Source organism: Falco peregrinus, chromosome 3, assembly GCF_023634155.1.
Source record: "Falco peregrinus isolate bFalPer1 chromosome 3, bFalPer1.pri, whole genome shotgun sequence".
NCBI classification, from domain to species: Eukaryota; Metazoa; Chordata; class Aves; order Falconiformes; family Falconidae; genus Falco; species Falco peregrinus.
This window is the reverse complement of record NC_073723.1, coordinates 104,903,265-104,928,016: the sequence shown is the minus strand read 5'-3', so window position 1 is coordinate 104,928,016 and position 24,752 is coordinate 104,903,265. Positions and strand designations below refer to the sequence as shown.

The 24,752-nt window shown below is 69.4% G+C and overlaps 3 protein-coding genes across 3 annotated transcripts; 1 reads left to right on the top strand and 2 right to left on the bottom strand.

The window, feature by feature from the left end:
* Positions 1-3,979: 3,979 nt before the first annotated feature.
* Positions 3,980-9,846, bottom strand: BCL3 (BCL3 transcription coactivator; the record flags this gene model as incomplete). Its single annotated transcript, XM_055799928.1, has 9 exons — positions 3,980-4,617; positions 4,994-5,087; positions 5,513-5,680; positions 6,055-6,132; positions 6,509-6,597; positions 7,108-7,300; positions 8,199-8,307; positions 9,014-9,190; positions 9,278-9,846. Coding segments are annotated over 9 exons (1,968 nt in total), but the record flags the coding sequence as incomplete, so codon positions are not given.
* A 1,711-nt stretch (positions 9,847-11,557) lies between these two features.
* On the top strand, positions 11,558-19,042 carry LIPE (lipase E, hormone sensitive type). The gene is given in 15 exon segments (XM_055800369.1): positions 11,558-11,651; positions 12,874-13,270; positions 13,272-13,388; positions 14,043-14,133; positions 14,223-14,368; positions 14,764-14,803; positions 14,806-14,853; positions 14,856-14,947; positions 15,295-15,562; positions 15,565-15,588; positions 16,011-16,238; positions 16,521-16,682; positions 17,010-17,242; positions 17,244-17,261; positions 17,709-19,042. Coding segments are annotated over 14 exon segments (2,355 nt in total). The 5' UTR covers positions 11,558-11,651; position 12,874; the 3' UTR covers positions 18,201-19,042.
* A 72-nt stretch (positions 19,043-19,114) lies between these two features.
* On the bottom strand, positions 19,115-24,752 carry MEGF8 (multiple EGF like domains 8; the record flags this gene model as incomplete). Its single annotated transcript, XM_055800370.1, is given in 18 exon segments — positions 19,115-19,978; positions 19,980-20,155; positions 20,158-20,713; positions 21,229-21,288; positions 21,290-21,356; positions 21,577-21,707; positions 21,829-21,948; positions 21,950-22,000; positions 22,282-22,323; positions 22,326-22,387; positions 22,390-22,426; positions 22,428-22,476; positions 22,937-23,048; positions 23,051-23,098; positions 23,636-23,797; positions 23,800-23,839; positions 24,153-24,367; positions 24,627-24,752. Coding segments are annotated over 18 exon segments (2,405 nt in total), but the record flags the coding sequence as incomplete, so codon positions are not given.

Below are 24,752 nucleotides of genomic sequence, written 5' to 3'. Positions count from 1 at the left end.
TGAGGGCGGCGGCGGGGGGGGCCCCGCTAGTGCGTCATCGTGCCCGTCGGTGGGGTTTACTGGCTGCCCTGCAGGTTGAGGGCGTTAGCGGGGGGCCCCGCAAGGGCGGCGTCGAGCCCGTTGACAGAGCTCACTGGCTGCCCTGCCGGGTGAGGGCGGCGGCGGGGGGCCCCACTAAGGCAGCATTGATCCCATCGGCGGGGTTTGCTGGCTGCCCTCCCGGGCCAGGGCGTTAGCGGGGGGCCCTGCAAGGCCAGCATCGGGCCCGTCGGCAGGGTTCGATGGCTGCTGTGCCAGGTGAGGGCGGGGGCGGGCAGCCCCGCTAGTACAACATGGAGCTCGTCGGCGGGGTTCGCTGGCTGCCCTGCCATGTGAGGGCGGCGGTGGGGGGCCCTGCTAGGGCGTCATCGAGCCTGTCAAGAGAGTTCACTTGCTGCCCTGCAGGGTGAGGTTGGCGTCGGGGGGCCCTGCTAGGGCAGCATCGAGCCCATCGGCGGGGTTCACTGGCTGCCCTGCAAAGTGTGGGCGGCAATGGTGGGGCCCCACTAGGGCCGGCATCACCCCCTTGGGGGTTTCGCTGTCTGCCCTGCCGGGTGAGGGTGGCGGCGGGGGGGCCCCGCTGGGGCAACATCGAGCCCGTCATCAGGGTTTGCTGGCTGCCCTGCCGGGTGAGGGCGGAGGTGGGGGGCCCCACTGGGGCTGGCATCGAGCCCGTCAGCAGAGTTCCGTGGCTGCCCTGCCGGGTGAGAGCAGCAGCGGGGGTCCCCACTAAGGCGGCATCGCACCCGTCGGCGGGGTTCGGTGGCTGCCCTGCCGGGTGAAGGCGGTGGCGGGTGTCCTGCTAGGGCGGCATCGAGACCGTCGGCAGGGTTTGCTGGCTGCCCTGCCAGGTGAGGGCGGCGGTGAGGGGCCCCGCTGTCGGCGGGTTAGTGTAGGGTTAGGGTTAGGGTTAAGGGTTTAGGGTTTAGGGTTAGGGTTTAGGGTTATGGTTAGGGTTTAGGGTTTTGATTAGGTTTTAGGGTTAGGGTTAGCATTTAGGTTTAGGGGTTAGGGGTAGGGGTTAGGGTTGGGTACATGCCATGCACAGCTCGACCAGAGAAGGTGCCAGGAAGGATTTCTGTTTGTTGTTCTCACACTGCCCCGGTAGCCAGCTGAAAGGCACCACAAAAGTTGGGCTACCAGCTTTCTGGGCTGAGATGGGGATCTGCTGAGTTTTGAACTCGGCTGGAGCCAAACTGCTCCACGGCACACCCCATGCACAGCTCCACCGGGGAAGGTGCCAGGAAGGATTCTGTTCAGTAGTTCTCCTGATTATATGGAAGCGAATGCAACAGCTACGAACCTGGAAGTTGTGAGATGTTTGACAGTGATAAACGTTAGTGAGAGTTGAGCAGTCAGGTAAAGCCTATTCAAGTAAAATGTGCGTTACTGCAGTACTCCAAAACCCGATTAGGATGATGAAGTGGAGCCCATTGTCTCATACGTGGGAACTGTATCTGTGGTAAACGATGACTGAGGAGGCTTTAGATGTAATGGTGGAGAGGTTGGTGTGATGTCGTAACGAAAGGGAGTAACTTCATCCTTGAATCTATGTACAGTATAGTAACGAACAGGAATTGAGACATTATTTCATGTCATTAATGAGACAGATGCTGCAGTATTATGCTTAGTTCAGTTCTCAGAATCTTAAGTTCTTGGAAAATGGTATGTAACACAGAGAAGAGGCATAAAAGTTGAGCTTGGGAAAACAGGTTGTACAATGCAAGAGTTTCAAATTGGCATCTTTCGAGTTTGTCTGAAAGGTAAGAGATCATCTTAAGTTAGTCGGTGTAGTATTTTATAAATTGATTTTAACAGGAACTGACATTTATGCAGAAGACATATGTGAAGAACCTATTGTTGAACACTAAAACCATCCACATTTAAAAAAAAAAAGTGAAACTGAGATCTAAGTGAAGGCAGTTAGCCACTGAAACAACTTCTAAAAGAAGTAGAACATCTGTCCCCTTTGCTTTTGCATCAAAACTGGATTCATTTCTACGTGGTGTATTCGGGTCTAAATTTAGCCTAAGTTACAGGTCTCTGAACTACAGCGCAGAGAACCCCTCCACAGACAGCATTCTCAAACGAGAAATAAATGCACGTATGATTTTTTTACATATACAAACACATAACATTAGGAATTATGTGTTGGTGATGTGGTAATGTGATGGCTATTTAACAATGATCCTTGCTCATCAAGAGAAACAGGATTTCTTTTGTTTGGAGATAGACACAGCTTTGAGGTCAACCCATTTCTTCAGCCAGCTTACATTTTTCTGGACTCTTCAACTTCAGCCGTGGCAATTAATCTAAAAAGTAAGCATCATATCTTTCCCTTTTCACATATGCAAATACGATTTTTAAAAAACACAGAAACAACCAAAGGAAAGCAAAGCCAGACGCCGTTAATGATATTCACAGAGGAGGAATGTATCACTTAGTCCTCAGAGCAGACTTTAGGGGACAGAAACAGCAACCAATTGTTACCAGTATTTATCCTAGCTAGTGCTAGCCAAGTGGGAAGGCCTCATTCTGTAAGAGTACTTGGTGATACCAAGGGTCTGCTAAATGGCATTTTTGCTTCCTCCTTTCATCCAATTCAGTCACCATAATTCAGAAAAACCTGCTCAGCTCTTTTTCTTTCTCAGCATTTGTTATTTTTGATGCCATCCCTATAAGAAACTGCAGTGTTAGATAGATTGGCTGCAGTACCCATCTTTTTTCGCTAGATGGCAGCAGCGCTCCATCCAACTAAGGGCCATCGCTCCATCCCAACTAACGGCAACGCATGCGCAGATTCGGCTTGACGCCTAGGGGCGGGGTTTCCGGATACGCACGTATATTACAAAACACGGCTGCGTTTGTCCCGGGACTGCAGCGGTGCTATAATTCCATACTCCTGTGCCCAGTGCGCGCTGGCAACGTCCTCGATGGACGGCAGCAGCGCCGCCTTACCGGGAGGCAGCAGCGGGCACCGCAGCACCACCCCGCAGGCAGCGCGGGATCGCGATGCCGTTATATACGGCCGGCAGCGCCGAGGGGGAGGCGCCACCGCGCATGCGCGGCGCCAAGGCGGCAATACCGATTTTTGGCCGCCAGGTGGCAGCAGCAGCACGTTACCAACCGGGCGCCTGTAGTACCCAATTTTGGTCGCAAGGTGGCAGCAGCGCCCCACCAACCTTGTGCTGAGCACCGGGCACGGTGAGCACCGGGCACGGTGAGCACCGGGCACGGTGAGCACCGGGCACGGTGAGCACCGGGCACCGGGCGGGATCTCGGCCCAATTCACGCCGCCCGACCACGGGAGCTCTCGCTGCGGCTGCGGGGTTCACTTTGCTCTGCCCTTTGCCCACTCGCAGCCCGGGCATTAGTAGTTACGGCCTCCGTACCAAAAAGCACCCACGTGGCTCAAGCCCTTCAAGGGGCTCTTGCTCTGGTGCCCCTGCTGCCAGGGGACACCCCTAAGGTGGTGATGGTGGCCCAGAGGCTTCCCACCTGCCATACCCCCTCACACCTCCCCCCAGACCCCAAAATACCCCCTCGAGGACCCCCAAGTCCCCACCCCATCACTCACGACGTCTCCGGGGTTTATCTGCACCGCGCTGAATCCCCCCAGGCCCCTGGCTGCCGCCCTGGCTTCCAAAGGGATTTTCCCTGGATTTTCCCAAAGCGTGACAGCCTGGGGGGCCCACACACAGAGCTGGGAGGAGGGAGGGGGCCGAAGCAACGGGTAGCACCACGGGGCAGGGGGTGAGGTGGAGTGTGTAGGCCCTGCCTTCCGCCTTTGTTCTGCCTAAGCCCCGCCCCACCACCTTAGCCACGCCCATTTCCCCAAACCCCCCGTCCCCCTTGGTCCCTGTCCCAGCACCTTGGCCCTGCCAACACTCGTCCCACCCACCTCAGCCCCGCCCCTCCCACCTTAGCCCCGCCCTGGGAGTCTGTAGCCAAAATCGCTTTAATTTGCCTCATTAACAGCGGCCCCCGCCCGCCGGGGGGGGGCTGGGGGCAGTGTTAATGCTTGTGTATAGGGATGGGTGGGGTCGAGGGGGTCCAATCCTCCCCCCCTCAATGCTGGGGTCCCCCCTCAGTGCCCGGGGCCCCTGGGTGGTGGAGGGGCCCTGGGGTCCACCCCTCCCGGGGCCAGGGTCACCTCCCTCCCCGCACCTGGCCCCGCCCCTCCCGGAGGCGGAGCCGAGGGGTCTCGAGGGGTGGGGGTTCCTCCCTCCACTAGCGTCCATGATTGGTCCATCTGGGCCGCCTGCCCTAGTCCCTCATTGGCCGGCGGACCCAGCGATACAATTGGACGGTGGAAGCGCGGCGACACAAGGTGATTGGCTGAAGAGTCCCGGGGAGGCGACGCCATTGGGTAGAGGCAGGCAGGGTCCTGACGGGCCTCAGCCAATGGCAGGCTGAGGGCGGGGCCACCGGCACATGCCATTGGCTGCCCAGCACCACCTTCATGCTTCACCCCTGCGCAGGGCCCCACCCCTTGCACCCCATTGGCTGGCTCAGCAAAATCCATCTTCTGATTGGCTGCAGGCGGGATCCGGGCCCCGGACCCCGGGGAGGCTCGTCCTGGGGAGCGGGGCGGGGGGGGAGGATCAGGGAGGAACTCACCTCCACCCGCTCCTGGGGAATCCCCCAGGGCCGCCCCCCCAAATTTGACTGCCTTTCCCCCCAAAAAACTGTCCGACCCACAGGGACAACCCCAACTTTCAGCGCCCTTCCCCCCCCAAAAAATCCCCCCCCCCGGGACGCCCAACCCTCAGTGGCCTCGCACCCCCCAAAATTCCCACACCCCACACCCCCCCGAACCCCAGGGACCACCCCCTAAGTTTGGGAACCCCCCTCGACATAACACTCTCCCAGACACCCCTCAAAACCCCCGATACCCCCCCCCCAAAAAACCCTGGGACCCACAGCCTCCTGAAGCCCCCCCCCCCCCCCTCACCATTGGATGCTGGGGTGGGAGCATCAGGCAGGGGGAGGGGGCTGCAGCGGGGCTGGGGGGGGCGGGAGGCCTTTCCCCGCAGGATGTCGATGACCTGGGGGGAAGGATGGAGTCAGCGGCGGGGGGGGGGGGGGAAATCCCCCTGCCCCAGGCACCCCAAAACCCACCCGCGCCACCCTGCCCGCCCACCCCCCCCCAGGCAACCCCAGGTCCTTCCCCCATACTCCCAGCTGTGTCCCCCCAAACCCCCCCCATTCCCCACCCCTCCACTGCACCCCAAACCCTGGAGCTCATGCCCCTGCATGCCAAAGCCCCCCGCACCCCACAACCCATTGCAATTCAGCGCCCCCCCCCCGCCCCAGCCCCCTTTGCCCCCCAGCTTCTGCCAGCCCCCTCGCTCCCCCACTCCTCAACCCCCCAGCCCCCCCCAAGCCCCTAGCACACCCCAGCGTGCCCCTGCCAGCGCCCCCCCCCCCCATTCCCTACCCCCCCAGCCCCCTACCCCCCACGCACACACACCTGCCGGCTGCTGGCCACAGCCAGGGGGGTCTCGTTGTGGTAGTTCTTGATGCCGCAGTCGGCGCCACTGCGCAGCAGCAGCCGCAGGACCCCCAACAGCCCCCGGCCCGCAGCCGCATGCAGCGCCGTGCACCCCGCGTATGACTGCGCGTTCACGCTGGCACCCCGCTGGGGGGGGGCGCATCAGCACCCACCCCCATCACCCTGACCCCCCGCCAGACCCCCAGCCCATGGATACCCCCCTCCAGACAGCCCCCAGCCTCCTCACAGCCCCCAGTCCCCCCAGACACCCGCCATAGCCCCCCAAATCACGCCCAGCCCCCCCAAGCCCCCCAAACACCCCCTGAACACCCCCCCAAGACAACCCCAGCCACTCCAAACACACCCGAAGTGCCCCCCAAGACTCCCTCAGCCCCACAAACACCCCCCAGCCCACCCAAAGCACCCCAAACGCTCCTCAAGACGCCCCCAGCCCCCCTAAGATCCCCCCTAGCCCACACACCCCCCACAGACCCCCTCCCAGCCCCCACCCTGCCCCCCACCTGGATGAGCAGCTCTGCCATCTCCAGGCTGTTGCTCTCCACCGCATGAAGCAGCGGCGAGCGACCACTCTTGATGTCCTGGGGGGGTGGGGGGTCACAGAGGTCAGGGGGACGCCAAAGCCCCCCAGAAGCCCCCAGCCCAGGACTGCCCCAGCCCCCCAGAGCCCCCTGAGACCCCACCCCATGGAAAACTCCCCCAGTCCCAGGGCCCCCTGAGCCCCCTCACCCCATGGACACCCCCCCAGTCCCAGGACCCCCTGAGCCCCCATCTCATGGTCTCCCCACCCCAGCCCCAGGACCCCCTAAGCTCCCACCCCATGGACCCCCCAGGACCCCTGACCCTCACCCCTTGGACACCCCTCACCCCAGTCCCACGACCTCCTTACCCACGCCCCCCATGGACCCCCCCCCAGCCCCAGGACCCCCTGAGACCCGACCCCCCCCCGCCCCCCACCACGGCGTCGATGTCAGCCCCATGCTCCAGCAGCAGCAGGACGTTCTCACGGGCACCGGAGCTGACGGCCACGTGCAGGGGGGTCAGGCCTTGGGGGGGGGGGGGGGGGGGGGGCAGGGGAGGGTCAGGGGGAGGCACCCCACAGGTTCCCCCCAGCCCCCCCGTAACGCACCAATTTGGGGCAGCACAGCCCGTTTGGGTGGCCCCCGCTGCCCCCCCCCTCCCGTGACCCACACTGACCCTCCCCTCTGTGTCCCCTGCTGCCCCCCCGTGACCCCCGCTGCCCCCTCTGTGCCCCCCACTGCTGCCCAGCGCCCCCCCCCATTCCCCCCCCCAGTCAATCCTGTACCCCCCGTAGCCCCTCCCCCCGCCCCCCAGTCAATCCTGTACCCCCCGTAGCCCCTCCCCCCGCCTCCCAGTCCCTCCTGTACCCCCCGTAGCCCCTCCCTCCGGCCCTTCCCCCGTCGCCCCTCAAGACCCCCCCAGTCCCTCCTGTACCCCCCAGTCCCTCCAGCAGCCCCCCCCCAGCCCCTCCATTCCCTCCCGTAGCCCCCCCCAGTCCCTCCCGTACCCCCCCATATCCCCGACCCCCCCCTCACCCTCATAGTCGCGCGCCTGCAGGTCGGGCCCCCCCCGCAGCAGCTCGCGCAGGCAGCGCGGCGCGCGCCGCTCGCAGGCCAAGTGCGGGGCGGTTCGGCCCAGCCGGTCCCGCGCGCCGGGGCACGCGCCGTGCGCCACCAGCAGCCGCACCAGCGCCGCCTGCCGCGTGATCACCGCCACGTGCAGCGGCGTCTGGGGGAGGGGACGGGGGTCAGAGGGGTCGGGGCGGAGGGGGGGGGGGGGGGGGGGCGATGGGTGCGAGGGCGTGCACAAGGTGTGCGTGAGCAATGCACGAGGCGTGCACGGGGGATGTGCAAAGAGTGCACAAGGCAGGCTGGGGTGTGCGGGAGGGGTACACAAGGATGTGCACGAGGAGAGCGCAAGCAATGCACGAGGAGAGCACAAGCAATGCGCAAGGGGTGTGCAAAGAGTGCACAAGGCAGGCTGGGGTGTGCGGGAGGGGTACACAAGGATGTGCACGAGGAGAGCGCAAGCAATGCACGAGGGCTGCACAAGGGGTGCACGAGGCGGGCTGAAGTGTACACGAGGGGTGCTGGGAAGGTGCCAGGGGGAGCCCGATGGGTGCAGGAGTGTGCAAGGCCATGCATGAGGGAAGCATGAGGCATGCACAAGGGACGTGCAAAGCGCGCACGAGGCAGGCTGGGGGCGAGCATGAGGGTGCACAGGGGGTGCAGGGAAGGATGCACGAGGCGTGCCGGATGGGTGTGAGGGCGTGCAAGGGCACGTGCAAGAGATGTACAAGGCGTGCGCAAGGCATACACGAGGCAGGCTGGGGTGTGCAAGCTTCATGGGTCATGTGCAAGGGGCGAGCACGGGGGGGGGGGGGGCTGTGTGTCCCCCATGCCCCCCGTGTCCCCCCACATCCCTCAGCCCCCCACAAAACCCCTACCACACCCCAGAGTGCCCCAGCCCCCCCCACCCCCCCATTCCCTGCCCCTCCAGTCCCCCAGTCCCCAGCCACCCTCAGGCCCCCCCTCAGCCCCCTTGCTCTCCCCACCCCCTAGCCCCCCATCCTCCTCAGCCCCCCCAGCCCCCCAAGTTCCCAACCCCCCCCCCCCCGGCCCCCCACCTGCCGCAGCCGGTTGAACACGTCCAGGTGACACCCCCCCTGCAGGAACAGCCCCACCAGGCGTCGCGCAGCCCCCACGGCCCCCTGAGCCACCGCGATGTGCAGCGCCCTGGGGGGGGGGTCAGCGGGGTCAGGGGGGATGGGGTGGGCACAGTGGAGGCAGGGGGGGTGCAAGGGGGGCCAGGGGTGCCACGGGGGGGGGCACTGGCGGGGACACTGGGGGGTCAGGGGGGCGATATAAGGGACATGGGGGGGTCCCCGGAGGGGCACTGGGGGGGGGCACGGGGGGCCGTGAGTCACGAGGGGCTGCGGCTGGGGAGGATAAAGGCACCGGGGGGGAGGGGGAGGAGGAAGCCGCCCCACCCCCCGCGCTTCCAGTAAAGGGGCGTGGTCGTGTCGGTGACGTCACTTGGTGGAGGGGCGGGGGCACCCAGCGGGGCCGGGGATTCCCCGGGCCGGGGGGGGGGGACCTTAGGGAGGTCTCCGGGGGGGGCCAGTAAGAGGCTTATTATGGGCTTCCCTCATAATAGGCTGGGGTTGGGGGCGTCCCGGGGGGGGTCAGGATTCCTGGGGGGGGGAGGTCCCTATTAAGAAGATTATTATGGCCTCCCCGTTGCGGGGCTCCCAGGGGAGGTTCCATGGGGGGGGTCCTACGGAGAGGGGGTCCTACAGGGGGATTGCCACGGGGGGTGGTCCTTGGAGGGGTCCCCAAAGAGGGGGGTTTCTACAGGATGATTCCCACGGAGGGGGGGGAGGGGGTCTCAGGAGGGGGTCCCACGGAGGGGGGGGGTCCCGGGGGGGGTCCCGCGACTCACGTGTCACCGTCCTCGTCCTGCCCGGTGGCGGCCGCGATGTCAGCGGCTATTTGGGTCTGGGGGGGGTCCCAGCACGGCCAGGGGGGGCGCGGGGGGGAGGGCCAGGATCCCCGGAGGGGGGCACCAGGCCGGCTCCGGCTCCCCCTTGCAGCGGCAGCGGCAGCTCCCCCCGCAGCCCTGCGAGGGTGGGGGTACCAATAGGGGTGGGGGAGTCAGCCGGGGGGGGGTCACCCCCGGGGGGGGAGGGGGGGGGGCTTGTCTCACCTGCGAAGAAGGCAGCGGGTGGGGGTGGGAAGCCGAGGGGGAAGGCCGGGGGGGGGGGCTGTGGGGGGGGGGGCGCTGGGGGGCACCCCCGCGGTGCTTTCCCCGAGGGGGGGGGTCCGTCCCCCCCCAGCGCCCCCCGCATCGCCGAGCGCCGCTTCCGCAGCGGCAGCGAAGCCTCGGAGGGGGGGCGGGGGGGGCGGGGAGGGGGGGGGCCAGGGGGGGCCCCCCGGCGGGTCCGCAGGTCCACGGGCAGCTCCTCCGCCATGGCGGGGGGGGGGGTCTGTGCCCCCCCCGTGCCGGGGGTCCCGTCCCGGCCGCCCGCGTCCCGCCGCGGAAGCGACCCGGGGACTTCCCCGCCGGCGGCCCCTCCCCCACGGGGAGGGGGGGGGAGGGGGGCACACACACGGGGCCGCCCCTCCCCCACACCCCAGGCCCCGCCCCCCCGCCTGGGGACCCCGGGGAGGGGCGGGGGTTCCCCCGCGCGCGGCCACGCCCCCCCGGGGAGGCTGCAGGGGGGGGGATGGGGTAAGCGCGCGTGTGGGGGCGAGGGGGGGGGTGTCCAGGCGGTATCACGGCGGGGCACGCGCACACACAGCCCCCCCATCCCCCCATTCCCCCCCGGGACCCACCCCCCAGCCGCGCACGCGGCCCTGGCTGCGCACACGCGTGTGCACACACGGGCCGGGCCCTGCCCCCCCCCCCCTCCCCCCTGCCATCGGCCTTCCCCCGGCCCCCCAGGGACTGGGTTCCCCCCCCCCGCCCCCCCCTCGGGTGGGTGCTATGCCCCCCCCCCCCCGAGAATGGGGTGTCCCTCCCGCGCCCCCCCCTCGGGTGAACGGGGACCCTCCCGGCCCCCCCCCTTCCCCGTGCACAGGGGGTGCCATCTGCCACTTGGGGGGGGCTGGGGCAGGCGAGGGGTCGGGGTCAGGGTCGGGGTCAGGGTCAGGGTGAGCTGGGGTCGGGGTCAGGGTCAGAGGTGGGGACAGGGTCAAGGTCAGGGTCAGGGGCCAGGAATTAGCGGCAGGGACATGGGGGGACAGGGCCGGGGGGCGGGGGGCAGCTCCAGGGGGGCTGGGGGTCCCAGCCGGTGCAGGGGGGGCACGAGGGGGTACCGGGGGATGAGGGGGGGGAGCAGCATGGGGACAGACAGGGAGGCGGGGGGGGGGGCCCAGCCCCACCTCCACCCCCAGGTGTTTCCCGTCAGCCCCGCCCCCACGGGGGGGCCCCAAGGTGCGGCTGGTCCCCCCTCTCCCTTCCTCCCCCCCCTCAAAATGGCTCCGCTGTTGCTGCTGGTGCTACTGCTGCTGCTGGAGGGGGGGCTCCCCTCCGCCCCCCTGCCCTTGCCACACTCGCCCCGGCAGGGGGGGGGGCGGCCCAGCTGCCATCGGCCTTCCCCGGCGCTGCCACCGCCCCCCCCCCAGGTTGGGGGGGGGGGCGCCCCGGACCCCCTTCCGCGGGGCTGCAGGAGAGACGGTGAGGGGGGGGGAGGGGCGGGGGGCTGGGGGATCCCTCTACCCCCCCCCTCGGCTCCTCTCACCTCCACCCCCCAGGGCTGGGGGCGAATGGGGGGTTTAGGAGGAGTCCGTGTGCCCCCCCTGACCCCTGTGCCCCCCCAGGCAGCCCCCACTTGCCCAGGAGCCCGCCGCCGGGGCCACCGCCCCCACCACTCCCGCCCGCGCCCCCCCCACCCGGGGGCTCCTGCTGCCGCTCTAGGGGCCGGCCAGGGCCCCCCGGACCCCACAGACCCTCTTCCGCCAAGACCACCCCGGAGACCACTGGAACTCCCCCGGCCCCCTGTGACCACCTCCGACCTCCCCTGAACCTTTGTGACCCCCTCATGACCCCCCCCTTTACCCCTGTGACCCCCCATGACACCCCATATCCCCCCTCTGTGACCCCTTTATGACCCCGCACCCCCCTGTGACCCCTCTCTGAACCTTTGTGACCTCCCGTGCCCCCATGAACCCCTGTGACCCCTTATGTCCTCCCCCCCTCCCCGACTCCCCCGTGACCCCTCACCCCCCCTGCTGCCCTTTGACCCCTTTATGACCCCGTGACCCCACTCCCCGACCCCAGTGGTTGCCCTTGACCCTGCAGCCGCCCCCTCAGGGGGTCAGGGGTCAAGAGTCAGGGGTCGCGCTTCGCTACAATAAAGGCCTCAGAAAAATGCTAGTTCCGCTGCGCCGGGTCAGGGGTCGCAGCGGGGTCAGGGGTCGCAGCGGGGTCAGGGGTCGCGGGGGGGGGGGGGGGTCGCGCGCAGGCGCGGCGGGGGGCGGGGCCGGTCTCCAGGGCGACGCGCGTGGGGCTGGCGCTGATTGGTGGCGGCGCGTCACGTGGGCGGAAGCGGCGGGGCGGGGCGGGCGGCGGAGTGCAGGTGGGAGCTGGCGTGGGGGGGGGGGGAGGCTCGCGCGCGCGACCCCCACGGCGCCCCATAGAGCCTCACAGCGGCCCATAGGCCCCCCCCACCGGGTTGCCCCACAGCGACCCCCATAGAACCCCCCCCCCGGCTGCCCCATAGGGGCCCACAGACCCCCACATAACGCCCCATAGCCCCACCGGGGCTGCCCCGTGGACCCTCCCCCCATGGCACCCCATAGCGCCCCATAGCGCCCTATGGCTGCCCCGACACATTTCTGCACCCCGTGGCAGGTCCTGGTGCCCCACAGGCCCCCCCGCCCCTCTGCCCCCCTGCCCCGCTCCCCTATCCCAGCTTCCCCCCCCCCCCAGTGCCCCCTGCCCCACTGTCCCGGCCCCTCCCCCCCGCCCCGCCGCCTTGCTCAACACGGCCCCAGATGCCCCCTGGGACCCCCCTGAGGAGCCGCTGGGGGGGGAGGGGCGGCGCCCCCAGTCCCTCCCTTCTGCCCCACTTGGCACATCCAGCACCTTTGCCCTTCCGGCGCCCCCCGCCTCCCTCATCGCGCTCCCCCCTGCCCCCGCATCAGCCCCATAGCTGACCCTCGCCCCCTGTAACACGCCCTGCCCCACCCCCCCTGCCCTGCTCCCTCAGCCCCTTAACTGACCCTGCCCCCCCAAATCCCCCTGCCCCCCCACCCCTCCTGGGCCCCCCCTGCCCCACCACCTCACCTCTCATAAGTGACCCTTGCCCTCCATAACTGTCACTAAGCCCCACCCGGCTGCATCAGCCCCCTATAACTGACCCTCCTTCCCTCATAACCTCTCCTAGCCCCCCACCCCAGCTCTCACCCCACTGCAACCCTCCCTGACCCCCCATCACCCCTCCTACCCCCCTCATAACCCCCCCGACCCACCACAACCCCTGCTACCCCCCCATAACCCCCTCTTACCCCCAACCCCTCCTACCCTCCCCACCCCCAGCCCCTCCCCCTTCGGGGGTGGGTGGGTCCCCCAGCTCGATAACCCCCCCTGACCCCCCCATATAACCCCCCCTGAGCCCCCCAAACCCTCTCTACCCCCCACCCCTCCCCAGCCCCTCCCTCCTGGGGGTGGGAGGTGGGTGGTAGCCGAGTGGGTCGGTGGGAGGTGGGTGACAGTTGAGGGGGTGGGGTCACCGGGGGGGTGGGGTTCCCCAGTTCCATAAACCCCCCTGACACCCCCCCCGTGCCCTCCCCCAGCAGCATGGACTCGCGGCCGCTGTTCCAGGCGCTGGCAGCGCTGGCGGATGACAACGCCACCTTCTTCCAGCAGCGTGGGGGCGCGGGCGGGCGGCGCTTGGCCGACGCCTTCACGGCTCTGCGAGACCATGCGGCGCGGCTGGAGCCGGCGCTGCGGCATGTGGCACGGCTCTGCCACCTCTTTGACCTGGACGAGGCAACGCCAGGCAACGGCTACCGCAGCCTGGTGCAAACGGCCCGCTGCTGCCTGGCGCATGCCCTGCACAAGAGCCGCTGCGTGGCTGCACAGCGCCGCAGCCTCTTCTTCCGCGCCGCGCACAACGCAGCGGAGCTGGAGGCGTATGGCGCGGCACTGGCACAGCTTCGCGCCCTGCTCGGCCTGGCCCAGCGCCTGCTGGCGCGCAAACCGGCCCGGCTGCCTCTTCCCGCCCGAGGGCGACGGGCTGGCGCAGCTGGTGCTGCGCGAATACAGCACCATGCACAATGCCTGCTTCTACGGCCGCTGCCTCGGCTTCCAGGTGGGGCTGGGGGGGCGCGTTGCATGGGGGCGTGTCGCACGGGGACCCAGGGTTTGCAAGGGACAAGGTCATGGGGGTGCATTGCATGAGGACGTTTTGCACGGGGACGTTGCACAGGGACATGGGGTTTGCAGGGGACGAGGTCACAGGGATGTGTTGCACAAGGATGTGTTGCACAGGGATGTTGCACAGGGACGTGGGGTTTGTGGGGGACGAGGTCATGGGGACACGTTGCACAGGGATGTGTTGCACAGGGACACGTTGCACGGGGATGTGTTGCACAGGGACACGTTGCATGGGCACGTGGGGGTTGCAGGAGACGAGGCCATAGGGCTGTGTTGCACAACGACATGTTGCATGGGGATGCGTTGCATGGGGTATGGGGTTTGCAGGGGACGAGGTCATGGGGATGCATTGCACAAGGACACGTTGCACAGGAACACATTGCACGGGGCGGGGGGGTTTGCAGGGAGTGTGTTGCACGAGGACGAGCTTGTGAGTGATGTGAGGACAAGGTCACTTGGGGTCTGCAGGGGACAGGGGCATGGGACGTGTTGCACAGGGACGAGCTCCTGCAGAGCTGCGTGTTTGCAGGGGACGGGGCAGCATTGGGTGACCCTGGCTGAGCCCGTGTGCCCCCTCATGCCCCCGCAGTTCGCCCCCTCCATCCGCCCCCTCCTGCAGACCATCGCCATTGGCCTCGTCTCCTATGGGGAGAGCTACCGGCGCAACGAGACAGGGCTGGGTGAGTGGTGGGGGTCCTGGGGCTGGGGAGGGAGGGGGGAGGGGGGGGGAGGTCCCGGGTGCCCCACCCTCACCCCCTCGTTCCCCCAGGGGGGGCGGCTGGGTCGCTGTTCACCAGTGGGAAGTTCGCACTGGACCCCGAGCTGCGGGGGGCCGAGTTTGAGCGGGTGACGCAGAACCTGGATGTGCAGTTCTGGAAGCGCTTCTGGAACCTGACCGAGAGCGAGCTGCTGGCGGTCAGCAGGGGGGGGGGAGGCCAGACCCCCCCCCGACCCCCCCCGACCCCCCCCAGAGACACACCCCCAACCCCCCCCGACCCCACCCCAGCACCCGTGGGGGTCCCACCCCCCCAGATACCCCTACACACCCCCCACCCCGACCCTCAGGGTGGTCCCACCCCCCCGACCCCCCACATCCCCCCCCAGATCTCCCACGGCCCCCAGGGGGATCCCACTGCCCCAGATCCCCCCCCCACACCCTTCCCCCAGCCCCCAGGGGAGTCCCAGACCCTGCCGAAACCCCCATGGGTGGTCACAGACACACATACCCCCAACCCCTTGGTGGGGTCCCAGCCCCCCACCCAACCGCTCGGTGTGTCCCAGCCCCCTGACCACCCCCCTTGCCCCCCCAGTCGGTGGCCAGCATGGCGGCGGCGCAGGTGGGGGTGTGCCGGCGCTGACTGTGCCCCCTGAGCCGCTGGAGCTGCCGCTGGAGGCGGACCCCAGGTCACGGTCACCATCGCCCCCCCCGTGGCACACACGGGGCCCGGGCCCGTGCACATGAGACTGCTGTCGTACCAGCTGCGTGAGGGGCAGGTGCGGGGGGCACGGGCAGGGGGTGGCCGGGGGTGGGGGCACTGGGTGAGGGGGGGCCAGGCTGCTGGGGCGGGGGGTACTGGGGGTCTGTGGGGCAGTTTTGGGGGGGCACTGGGTGTCCATGGGGCAGGGTTGAGGGAGGAGACCGGGGGTCCCTGCTGTGGAGAGGGATCTGTGGGGCAGGGTCTGTCTGGAGGGCACTGGGGGTCCATGGGGTGGGGTCTGTTTTGGGGGAGGGGTACTGGGGGTCTGTGGGCCAGTTTTGGGGCAGGGCACTGGGGGTCCCTGAGTGCATGTGTGTGCACACGTTGCGGGGGGGAGGTCTCACAACCCATTCACCCCCCCAGGACAGTCCAGCTCTCACCGCCCTGACCCGCGCCGAGGGGTCACTGGGACCCTTACGCTGGTGGCGGGGGCCCCCCCTGCCCCCCTCCCCCGCCCTGCTGGTGCATTTCCATGGGGGGGGGTTTGTGGCACAGACCTCGCGCTCGCACGAGCCTTACCTGCGGGGGTGGGCGCGCGATCTGGGGGTCCCCATCCTCTCGGTGGACTACGCCCTGGCCCCCGAAGCCCCCTTCCCCCGGGCGCTGGAGGAATGCTTCTATGCCTACTGCTGGCCCTGCGCCACTGTCACCTGCTGGGTGAGGGGGGCGCCTGAAGGGGGGGGGGCAGACCTTGGGGGGCGCACCCGTGTGTGGGGGGGGTCTTGGTGGGGTGACCTCTCTCGGGATGACACCCCCCCTGGAGCTGCCCCACTGTGGGGGTCATCCGCCTCCCCGGGTGACCTGAGTCAGGGTGACACCCCCCCACCCACCCCCCCGGAGCTGACCCACTGTGGGGGTCATCCCCCCCCCGGGGTGACCCGAGTCAGGGTGACACCCACCCCCACCCCCCCCGGAGCTGACCCACTGTGGGTGTCCCCCCCCCCGGCGTGACCCGAGTCAGGGTGACACAACCCCCGGAGCTGATCCCCTCCCACTGGGTGCCCCCCCCGCCCCGTGGTTGTGTCCCCCCGTGCAGGAGCTCACCCTCCCCCCCCCCCCCCCCCCGGTTCCCCCCCCAGGCTCGACGGCGCAGCGCGTGTGCCTGGCGGGGGACAGCGCGGGGGGAAACCTGTGCCTGGCGGTGGCGCTGCGGGCGGGGGCGGTGGGCGTGCGCCCCCCCCAGGGGCTGGTGGTGGCCTACCCGGTGACACTGGTGCAGGCCGCCCCCTCCCCATCGCGCCTGCTGTCGCTGCTGGACCCGCTGCTGCCGCTCAGTGTCCTCTGTGCCTGCCTGGGTGCCTACGCAGGTGGGGGGGGGGGGATGTAGATGGGGGGCGGGGGGCATGGGGGCGCATTGGGGAGATGGGGGGCCGGGGGCAGATGGAGGGCTATTGGAGGATGGGGGGACGGGGGGCATGGGGGAGATGGGGGGGGTGGGGGGGCTGCGGGGAGATGGGGGACGTTGGGGCTGGGGGGGGCCGGGCGAGCTGGGGGACAAACACGGGGGGAGGGGGGGAGGGGCGGGGGGCACCGCTGGGGTACCGACCTCCCACCCCGGGCGGTTTGGGCGACCCTCTGCCTCCCGCCAGGGACGGAGGAGGAGGAGGAGGAGGAGAAGGAGGAGGAGGGGGAAGGGAAGACCGCCCCTCCCCCCCCGGCGCCCCTGAGCCCCCTGCGGCTGCTGCGGGACCTGCGGCAGGGGGCGGCCGCCTGGCTAGGGGGGCTCCTGCAGGGCCCCCCGCCCCGGCCCGGTACGGGGGAGTCGGCCCGGTACGGGGGAGTGGGCACGGGGGCGGGGCACGGGGCGGTGTTGGGGATGAGGGGAATATGGGGGGGCGGGGGGGGTGTTGGGGCCACGCGGGGGCGGGGGTACGGGGGGGGGGAGGGTGAAGCGTTGGGGACATGGGGGAGGCCGGGGACGGAGGGTGGTATTGGGGGCGGGGGGGGCGTTGGCGACATGGGGGTGGTGGGGAGTGGTGGGGACGTGGGGGAGGCCAGTGGGGGGGACATGGGTGGGGATATGGGGGGTCTGGGGGTGTTTGGGGGGGGATGGTGTGGTCTCTCACCCCCCCCTGCAGAGCCGGCGCTGACGGCAGAGGGGCGCAAGGGAGGAGCAGCCCCCGGACAACCCCCCCCCGGAGGGCAAGGGACCCCCCCGAGGCGGGGGAGGGGGGCGCAGGAGGACCCGGACACGTTCCAGCCGTTGCGCAGCCGTGGCCCCCCCGCCCGCTTCCTGCAGCGCCCCTCCCCCCTGGCGCGCAACCCCCTGGTGTCCCCCCTGCTGGCCCCCGACCCCTTGCTGTGCACCCTGCCCCCCCCTGCACCTCGTGGTGAGACCCGCCGGACCCCCGCCCCCTCCTCGGGACCCTCCCCCCCCCCTCGAGGCCCCCATCCTCACCCGAGGACCCCCTGGGACCCTCACCCCTTCAGGACCCCCCCCGGGACCCCCAGACCCCCTCGGGGAAACCCTGGGCGCGCAAACACACCCCCGGGGTACCCCCACACCCCGGGATTCCCCACCCCTGTGCTCCCCCCCCCCCCAACTCCTTGTGCCCCCCCCGATCCCCCGTGCCCTCCACCTCCCCCCGCCTCGTGCTACCCCCCTGAACCTTTGTGCCCCCCTGCCCCCCTCTTGTGACCCCACTGACCCCTGTGCCCCTACGACCCCTTGTGCCCCTATTCCCCGTGCCTCCCCCGAACCATTGTGCCCCCACTGACACCCCCCCCTCCGTGCCCCTCGACCCCCCCTGACCCCTACCCCTGTGCCCCCCCCCCAGGCCTGCGCGCTGGACCCGATGCTGGACGACTCGGTGGCGCTGGCACGGCGGCTGCGGGGGCTGGGGCGGCCAGTGACACTGCGGGTGGTCCCCGACCTCCCCCACGGCTTCCTCAGCCTGGGACCCCTCAGCGCCGAGACGCGACGCGCCACCGCGCTCTGCACGCGCCTCATCCGCAGCGTGCTGGCCCCCCCCGAGCCCCCCCGCCGGGGGTCGCTGCTGGTGGGGGCACGCCGGGACAGCCTGGCCCCCCTGGACCCCTCCCGCCGGGGGTCCGTGATGTTGGGGTTACGTAAGGACAGCCTGACCCCCTTGGAGACCACTCGCCGGGGGTCCATGATGTTGGGGTCACGTAAGGACAGCCTGACCCCCCTGGAGACCCCTCGCCGGGGCTCAGTGATGTTGGGGTCCCGCCGCGACAGCCTGATCCCCTCAGAGACCCCTCGCCGGGACAGCCTGACCCCCCTGGACTCCTCCCGCCGGGGTCAGTGATGTTGGGGTTCCGCCGGGACAGCCTGGCCACCTCAGAGACCCCCAGGCGAGGGTCGATGCTGGTGGGGTCACCTAAGGACAGCCTGGCCCCCTCTGAGACCCCCCAGCAGCAGTCAGTGCTGGTGGGGTCACCTAAGGACAGCCTGGCCCCCCCAGGATCCCCCCCAGCAGGGGTCGGTGCTGGTGGGGTCACCTAAGGACAGCCTGGCCCCCCAGGATCCCCCCCAGCAGGGGTCGGTGATGCTGGGGTCACCTAAGGACAGCCTGGATCCACAGGACCCCCCCGACCAGGGGTCTATGCTGGTGGGGTCACATGAGGACAGCCTGGTCGCCCCTGAGACCCCCCGTCGGGGGTCGATGGTGTCAGGGTCACACGAGGACACCTCTGCAACCCATGGTGGGGGGATCGCAGCGACCCCCGGCACTGCTGAGGCCCGACCCCCCCATCAGGGGTCTCCCCCCAGCTAGTGCGCCCCCCCATGGCGCCCTGGCGCAGCCCCCCCCATGCTGCGGGACGCCAGCAGAGGCGGGGGGGGCTACCCTACCCGGGCAGGGGTTCAGCGGGGTCCCACCTGTCGCACGCCGCCCCAGCGGCCCTGCGGGGCGCGAGGTGGGGTCCTGACACCTACCACCCACCATGGGGGGGGGGTCCCCATGGCGGGTGGGGGTGCCCAAACCACAGCGTGTTCCCCCTCTTGCCTCCCCGATTTCAGGATCACACAGTGGGCAGGGAAGGGCAAACACTGTTTATTAACACGGGGGGGGGGGGGGGGGGGGGGGGGGGGGGCACAAAACAGGGTGTGACGGGTACCCCTCCCCCAACACTGGAGTGAACACCTCCCCCCCCCCCCCCCAATAAATACAGCGGTGGTGGGGCACACACACCCCCCCCCCAAAAAAAAAAAAAAAAAGCCCAGAGTGTTTAGTGTTGTGAGGGGAGGGGGGGGGGGCACACCCTTCCCCCCCCAAAAAAAAGCTGGGTAATGCTCTGCGGCTGCCCCCCCCCCCCCCCCCCAAGTCCTTGGGGGATGAGGGGTGGGAGAGGGGGCTCTGTGCATCCCCCTCACTCAAGTCTGTGGGGTGGGTGTCTGTCTGTGGGCGGGAGGTGCTGCACTCCCAATTGGGAGGGGGGGGCACATATGGGCCCCCCCATTCCCCTCCTCAAATACTGGGGCACAGCAGCAGGACCCGCCCCCCAGCTCAGGCAGGGGTCCCTGTGGCCCCCCCCCACCCAAATTTAGGGGCGCTTCCCACCCATCCTTTCGTGTCTGAGACCTCCCCCAAATACTGGGTGCAGCAGTAGGACACAGACCCCCCACATACTGGGGTGCAGCGGTGTGACCGCCCCACAGGTCAGCCAGGGGTCCCTTCTGGCCCACCCCCAAAATCGGGGGCGCTCCCCCACACACATCTCCCCACCCCCCTCCTCAGAGTGCCATGGAGGTGAGCTCCTGTGCCAGCCCCCCCTTGCGCGCAGGGGGGGCCGCCCCCCCCCCATACTCATGCAGCCCCTGCCGCAGGGTGACCAGGGCCGAGGCCAGCGCGGCGCGGTGGGGGGGTCCCCGTGCCCCCCCTGGCAGCTGCAGCAGCAGCGTGGCCACAGCTGCCACCCCGTCCTCGGTGGGCTCGAGGGTCACTGGCCCCGCGCCTGGGCGGGGAGGGGGTGCAAGGGGGGGTAAGTCCAGCTCGGCGGCGGGGGTGTGGGGGTGGGGGTGCAGGAGGGGGTCCGGGGGGCCCCCCCCCCCCCGCTCGAAGCAGACCGTGACCTTGGCGAAAGGGGCGACTGGCCATCTTGGTCATCTCCTGCAGGTGCCGGCGCTGCTCGTGGCGGGCATCCAGCCCCTGCTTGGCCTTCCAGAGCAGCACGCACAGCGCCAGGAAGAGGAAGAAGCAGGAGAAGAAGACGGAGAAGAAGACGAAGAGGTCGATGTGGGCCTGATCCTGGCGGAAAAAACAGCAGCCCCTGAGAGGGACCCCCCCCCGGCCCCCCCCACCCCTAAGAGCAAGAGGTAGAAGCGGCTGGATTTGAGGGGGTGCAGGGCGTGGGGGTAAGTGAGGACCAGGCGGTCCTGGACCCCCCGGACCACCAACGCCGCCGCCGCTTCCTGCACTGTCAGGTAGGTGACGAGCCCCCTGGCACGCTCCTCCCGCAGCCGCGTGGCGTTGGGGGCTCCCCCTGGCACCCCTGCGCCCTGGGGGGGCTGCAGGCGGACCAAGTGGCGGCCGGTGCGGGGCTCCAGGTCGATGGCGAAGGTGTCGTAGGCGGTGGAGACAAAGAGGTCGACGCCGCCGAAGGTGACGTCCAAGGTGATGCGGATGTCGACGTTGGTGAACTTGGGCTGGACCCCGAAGAGGACGGTGCGGCCGGGGGGGAGGTGGCGCAGCTGGGGCTGGTGGAAGCAGTTGCTCTGCGAGGTGGGGTCCAGGCAATACTCCTGCTCCACCGCCATCAGCCGGTAGCACTGCTGCCCCCCCACCGGGTGCCCGTGGAAGGAGTCGCGGCACTTGGCACACTGGGGGGGGGGCAGAGAGTCAGGGGGGGCGGGGGGCCGTTAGGGGCACTGGGTGGGGAGGCGGAGGGGGTGGATGGGGGCGGGGGGGGCGTTAGGGGCACTGGAGGGAGGTGGAGGGGGTGGGATGGGGCAGGGGGGCGTTAGGGGCACGGGGTGGGGGGGAGGCAGAGGGGGTGGTGGCGCTACAGTGACATAGTGACACGGTACTGCAGTGGCAGAGGGATGTTGTGACACCTTGACACAGTAGCGCAGCGCTGAAGTAACATGGTGCCACGGTGACAGGGCAAGAGGATGCCACGGCCCCATGGTGACGGGGTGTCAGGGTACCACGGTGTGACAGACCTGACGGGGTATCAGGTTGATGTGGTGACAGGGTGTCGGGCTGACAGGGCTACAGGCTGACAGGGTGTCAGGGTGACAGGGTGTCGGGGCGACAGGGCAACGGGGGCGACAGGGCGACGGGGGCGACAGGGTGTCAAGGTGTCAAGGCGACAGGGTGTCACGGCGTCACTGACCTGCAGCTTGTAGCAGTCCCTGCGCTCGGCGCCGCCGGGGCAGGGCCCCGTCTCCGTGTTTGTTCTGGCAGGGGCAGCCTGTCCCGTCCAGCTCGTTGCACGTGTCCGCATGCCCGTTGCACTGGCACCTGCGTGTCACTGCGCTTGCACGGGGCCTCGCACGGGGACCATCCTCGCACGAGGCCCCCTCACACCAGGGCAACTGCCCTTGTACAAGGGACCCTCCCTTTGCACAGGAGTCACCCCCCTTGGCATGACTCCCCTTGCACGAGGTGCCCCTCCTCGCACAAGGGGCCCCTCCCCCGGCCCCAGCCCCGCCCCCCCCCCCCCCCGGGACCCCCCCCCCACCGGGTGCAGGTGCCATCCAGCAGGAAGAAGCCGGCGCGGCAGCCCTCGCAGCGCTCCCCCACGCTGTTGTTCTGGCAGTTGACACAGACGGCAGCCGCCTCGCTGGGACCCTCCGGCACCCACGTGGGGATCTGGGGGGACACGGGGAGGGGGTCACATGGCATGGGGGGGGATGGGGGACACCCTGGGGACCCCCACCCTGGCCCCCTGCCCCCGCCCATGGGGCACCCCAAGGTTTCCCCCCCCACTGACCATGGTGGGCTCCAGCGGGAAGCGCGCGGGGTCACGGCGGGCGCGCTCCAGCTCCTCGCGGGTGACGCAGACCGTGGCGTGATGGCGGCAGAAGCTGCGGCAGGGGCGGCACAAGCCCCCCGCCCGCCGCCGAGCCCACGAACAGCGGCCGGCAGCGCTCGCACTGCGGGCCCTGCACGGGGGTCAGAGCTGAGCCTCATGGCTACACCATGTCCTGCCCCATGGCTGCCCCATGTCCTGCCCCATGGCACTGCTCGCACTGTGGGCTCTGCCCAGGGGTCAGCGCCCAGCCCCATGGCTGCCCCACGGCCTGCCCCGGCCCCCTGCATCCCTCCCAGCTCCTCTCCTCCATCCCTGCCCCAAGCAGCCCCCCACACACTCCACCCCCAGCCCCACAGCCTCCCCGAAGCCCCCTCTGCCCCACAGCCTGCCCCACAGCCCACCCCCTGGCACCTGGGTGTTGTTGAGGCACTGCAGGCAGTGCTGGCGGGCGCTGGGACCCCGCGGCACTGGCTGTGCCCGTTGCACTCGCAGGGCACGGAGCAGTTGTGCCCCACAAGCCGAAGTGGCAGCGGCAGCGGTTGGGCTCCACGCACGTTTCCGTTCACACAGCCCTGCTCGCACACGGGCCGGCACAGCCCCGTGCTGCTGCAGGGGGGGGTCGCACAGGGAGCGGGGGGGCACACCGGGGGCGCCCCTGGCACCCGCTGCCGGGCTGGGGGGGCTCCCAGGCGTGCAAAGCCCCTGGCACATGTGCAATCCCCCCCCCCCGCCACGTGCACAGGGCCCCTCAGGTGTGCAAACCCACTCACGAGGGTGCACGGGGCTTCTTGTGTGTGCAAAGCCACTCACCACCAGGCACAAGGCCCCTCCCGCATGAAACCCCCCACCCACACGCTCCCCTTCCTGCTCGCACAAGCACAGCCCCCCCTCCGCGCAACCCCTTCCCCTCCTGCAGGGAGGCGCCGTTCGTGCAACACCCTCGTGCACCCCCCAGCCGTGCACGTGCCACCACCCGTTTGCACGCACAGCGGAGCCGGAGGACACAACGGGGGGAGTCACACCCGCCAGCCCTCGCACGCCCCGTCACACGCCCTCGCACACTCACTTGTCAAGGGTGTAGCCGCTCTTGCAGGCACAGCGGTAGCCGCTGGGCAGGTCACGACAGTCCTGTGTCGCATTGCAGTCGTGGTGCCCGTTCAGACACTCGTTCTCAGGGGGCAGCCCAGGAAGGCCCACACAGCCCCCGCCCCACATGCTTGCGCCAGCCCTGTGCACCGGGGCGGGGGGGGAGGGTGGGGTCTCAGCACCCCATGGACCACACCACCGCGCCCCACAGACCCCCACAGCAGCCCTATAGCATGCCATAACACCCCACAGTGCTCCTACGGCACCCCATACTGCACCCCATACTGCCCTACTGCCCTCATAGCGCCCACAGCCCCCCATAGTGCCCCACAGCACCCCACGGAATCCACCATGGTGCCCCACAGACCCCCCATAGTGCCCCACAGCACCCCACGGAATCCACCATGGTGCCCCACAGACCCCCATAGTGCCCCACAGCACCCCACGGAATCCACCATGGTGCCCCACAGCCCCCCATAGTGCCCCACAGCACCCCACGGAATCCACCATGGTGCCCCACAGACCCCCATAGTGCCCCACAGCACCCCACGGAATCCACCATGGTGCCCCACAGACCCCCATAGGGCCCCACAGCCCCCCATAAGCTGCCCCAGTGCCCCCCATAGTGCCCCAGGCTCCCCCCAAGCCCCCCCATCCCCCCCACCCCCACCCCTTGTACCGTGGCGGGGGCCGCGCAGCCCCCCCTCAAGGCAGCGGCCGGAGCCGTCGGGGCCACGGGCGCACCAGCCGCAGCGGGGCAGTTGGAGGCAGCGGGAGCACTGGGGGGCACCGGCGCAGGGAGGGGCGCAGCCCTCGGGGTCCCGCAGCAGCCGCCCGCAGGCCCCGCCGCACAGCGCAGCGGCACGAAGCTGGGGCTCATGCACTGGGGGGGGGAAGGGGGGAGTGAGACACACAATGTGACCCCACACAGCCCACCCCAGCCTGACCCACAGCCCAGGGGCACCCCACGCCCCTGTACCAAGACTCCCAGCACCCCCCCTCACAGCCCACAGCCCCCCCATACACCCCCCAGCCCCCCCCAATATACTCCCCACGCCCTCCAACACCCACTAGCCGCCCCTCCAGCCCCTCCCCCAATATACCCCCAGTGCCCCCCCCCAACCTCCTAGCCCCCCATACACCCCCCAGCCCTCCCCACACCCCCGCAGCCCCCCCTCCCCCAAGCCCCTCCCCACCTGCTGCAGGCTGATGCTCCAGACACAGCGCTGCCACCCTCCATCGGCCCCCCGCGAAGCGAGGCAGGGGGTGCAGGACCCCAGTTGGTGGCAGGGGGTGGGGCAGGGCAGTGGTGGTGACGACTCCACGGGCATTGGGGACACGTTGAGCAGCGAGTGGCTGAAGCAGCCCCAGGCGTAGGTGGGCTGCACGCTCAGGATTCGCCGTGTCTCACCTGGGGGGCACGGGGCGGGGGGGACACGACCCACTGCTGCCCCATGGCACCCACACTGCCAGCCTAGGGGGGGTAGGGACGCCCCCCAGCGTGGGACGGCCCCTGACCTCAGCCCCACAACCCCCCCGATGCGCTTGAACCCCCTGCATCCACACGCACTTGACCGCGACACCGTGACATGACCACGGGGCCACCTCCAGACCCCCCTACGCCCCACTCCCAGCCCCACGGCCCCCTTCCCAGTGCCCCCCCCTCGTACCAGTGCGCTTGAACTGCCGCGTCCACATGCACTTGCCGGCGGCTGCACATTTGGGGCAGTCGGAGGCCTCGCACGCAGCCTCGGAGCAGTTGGCGGCGGCAAAGATCTCACGCTGGTTGATGCGAC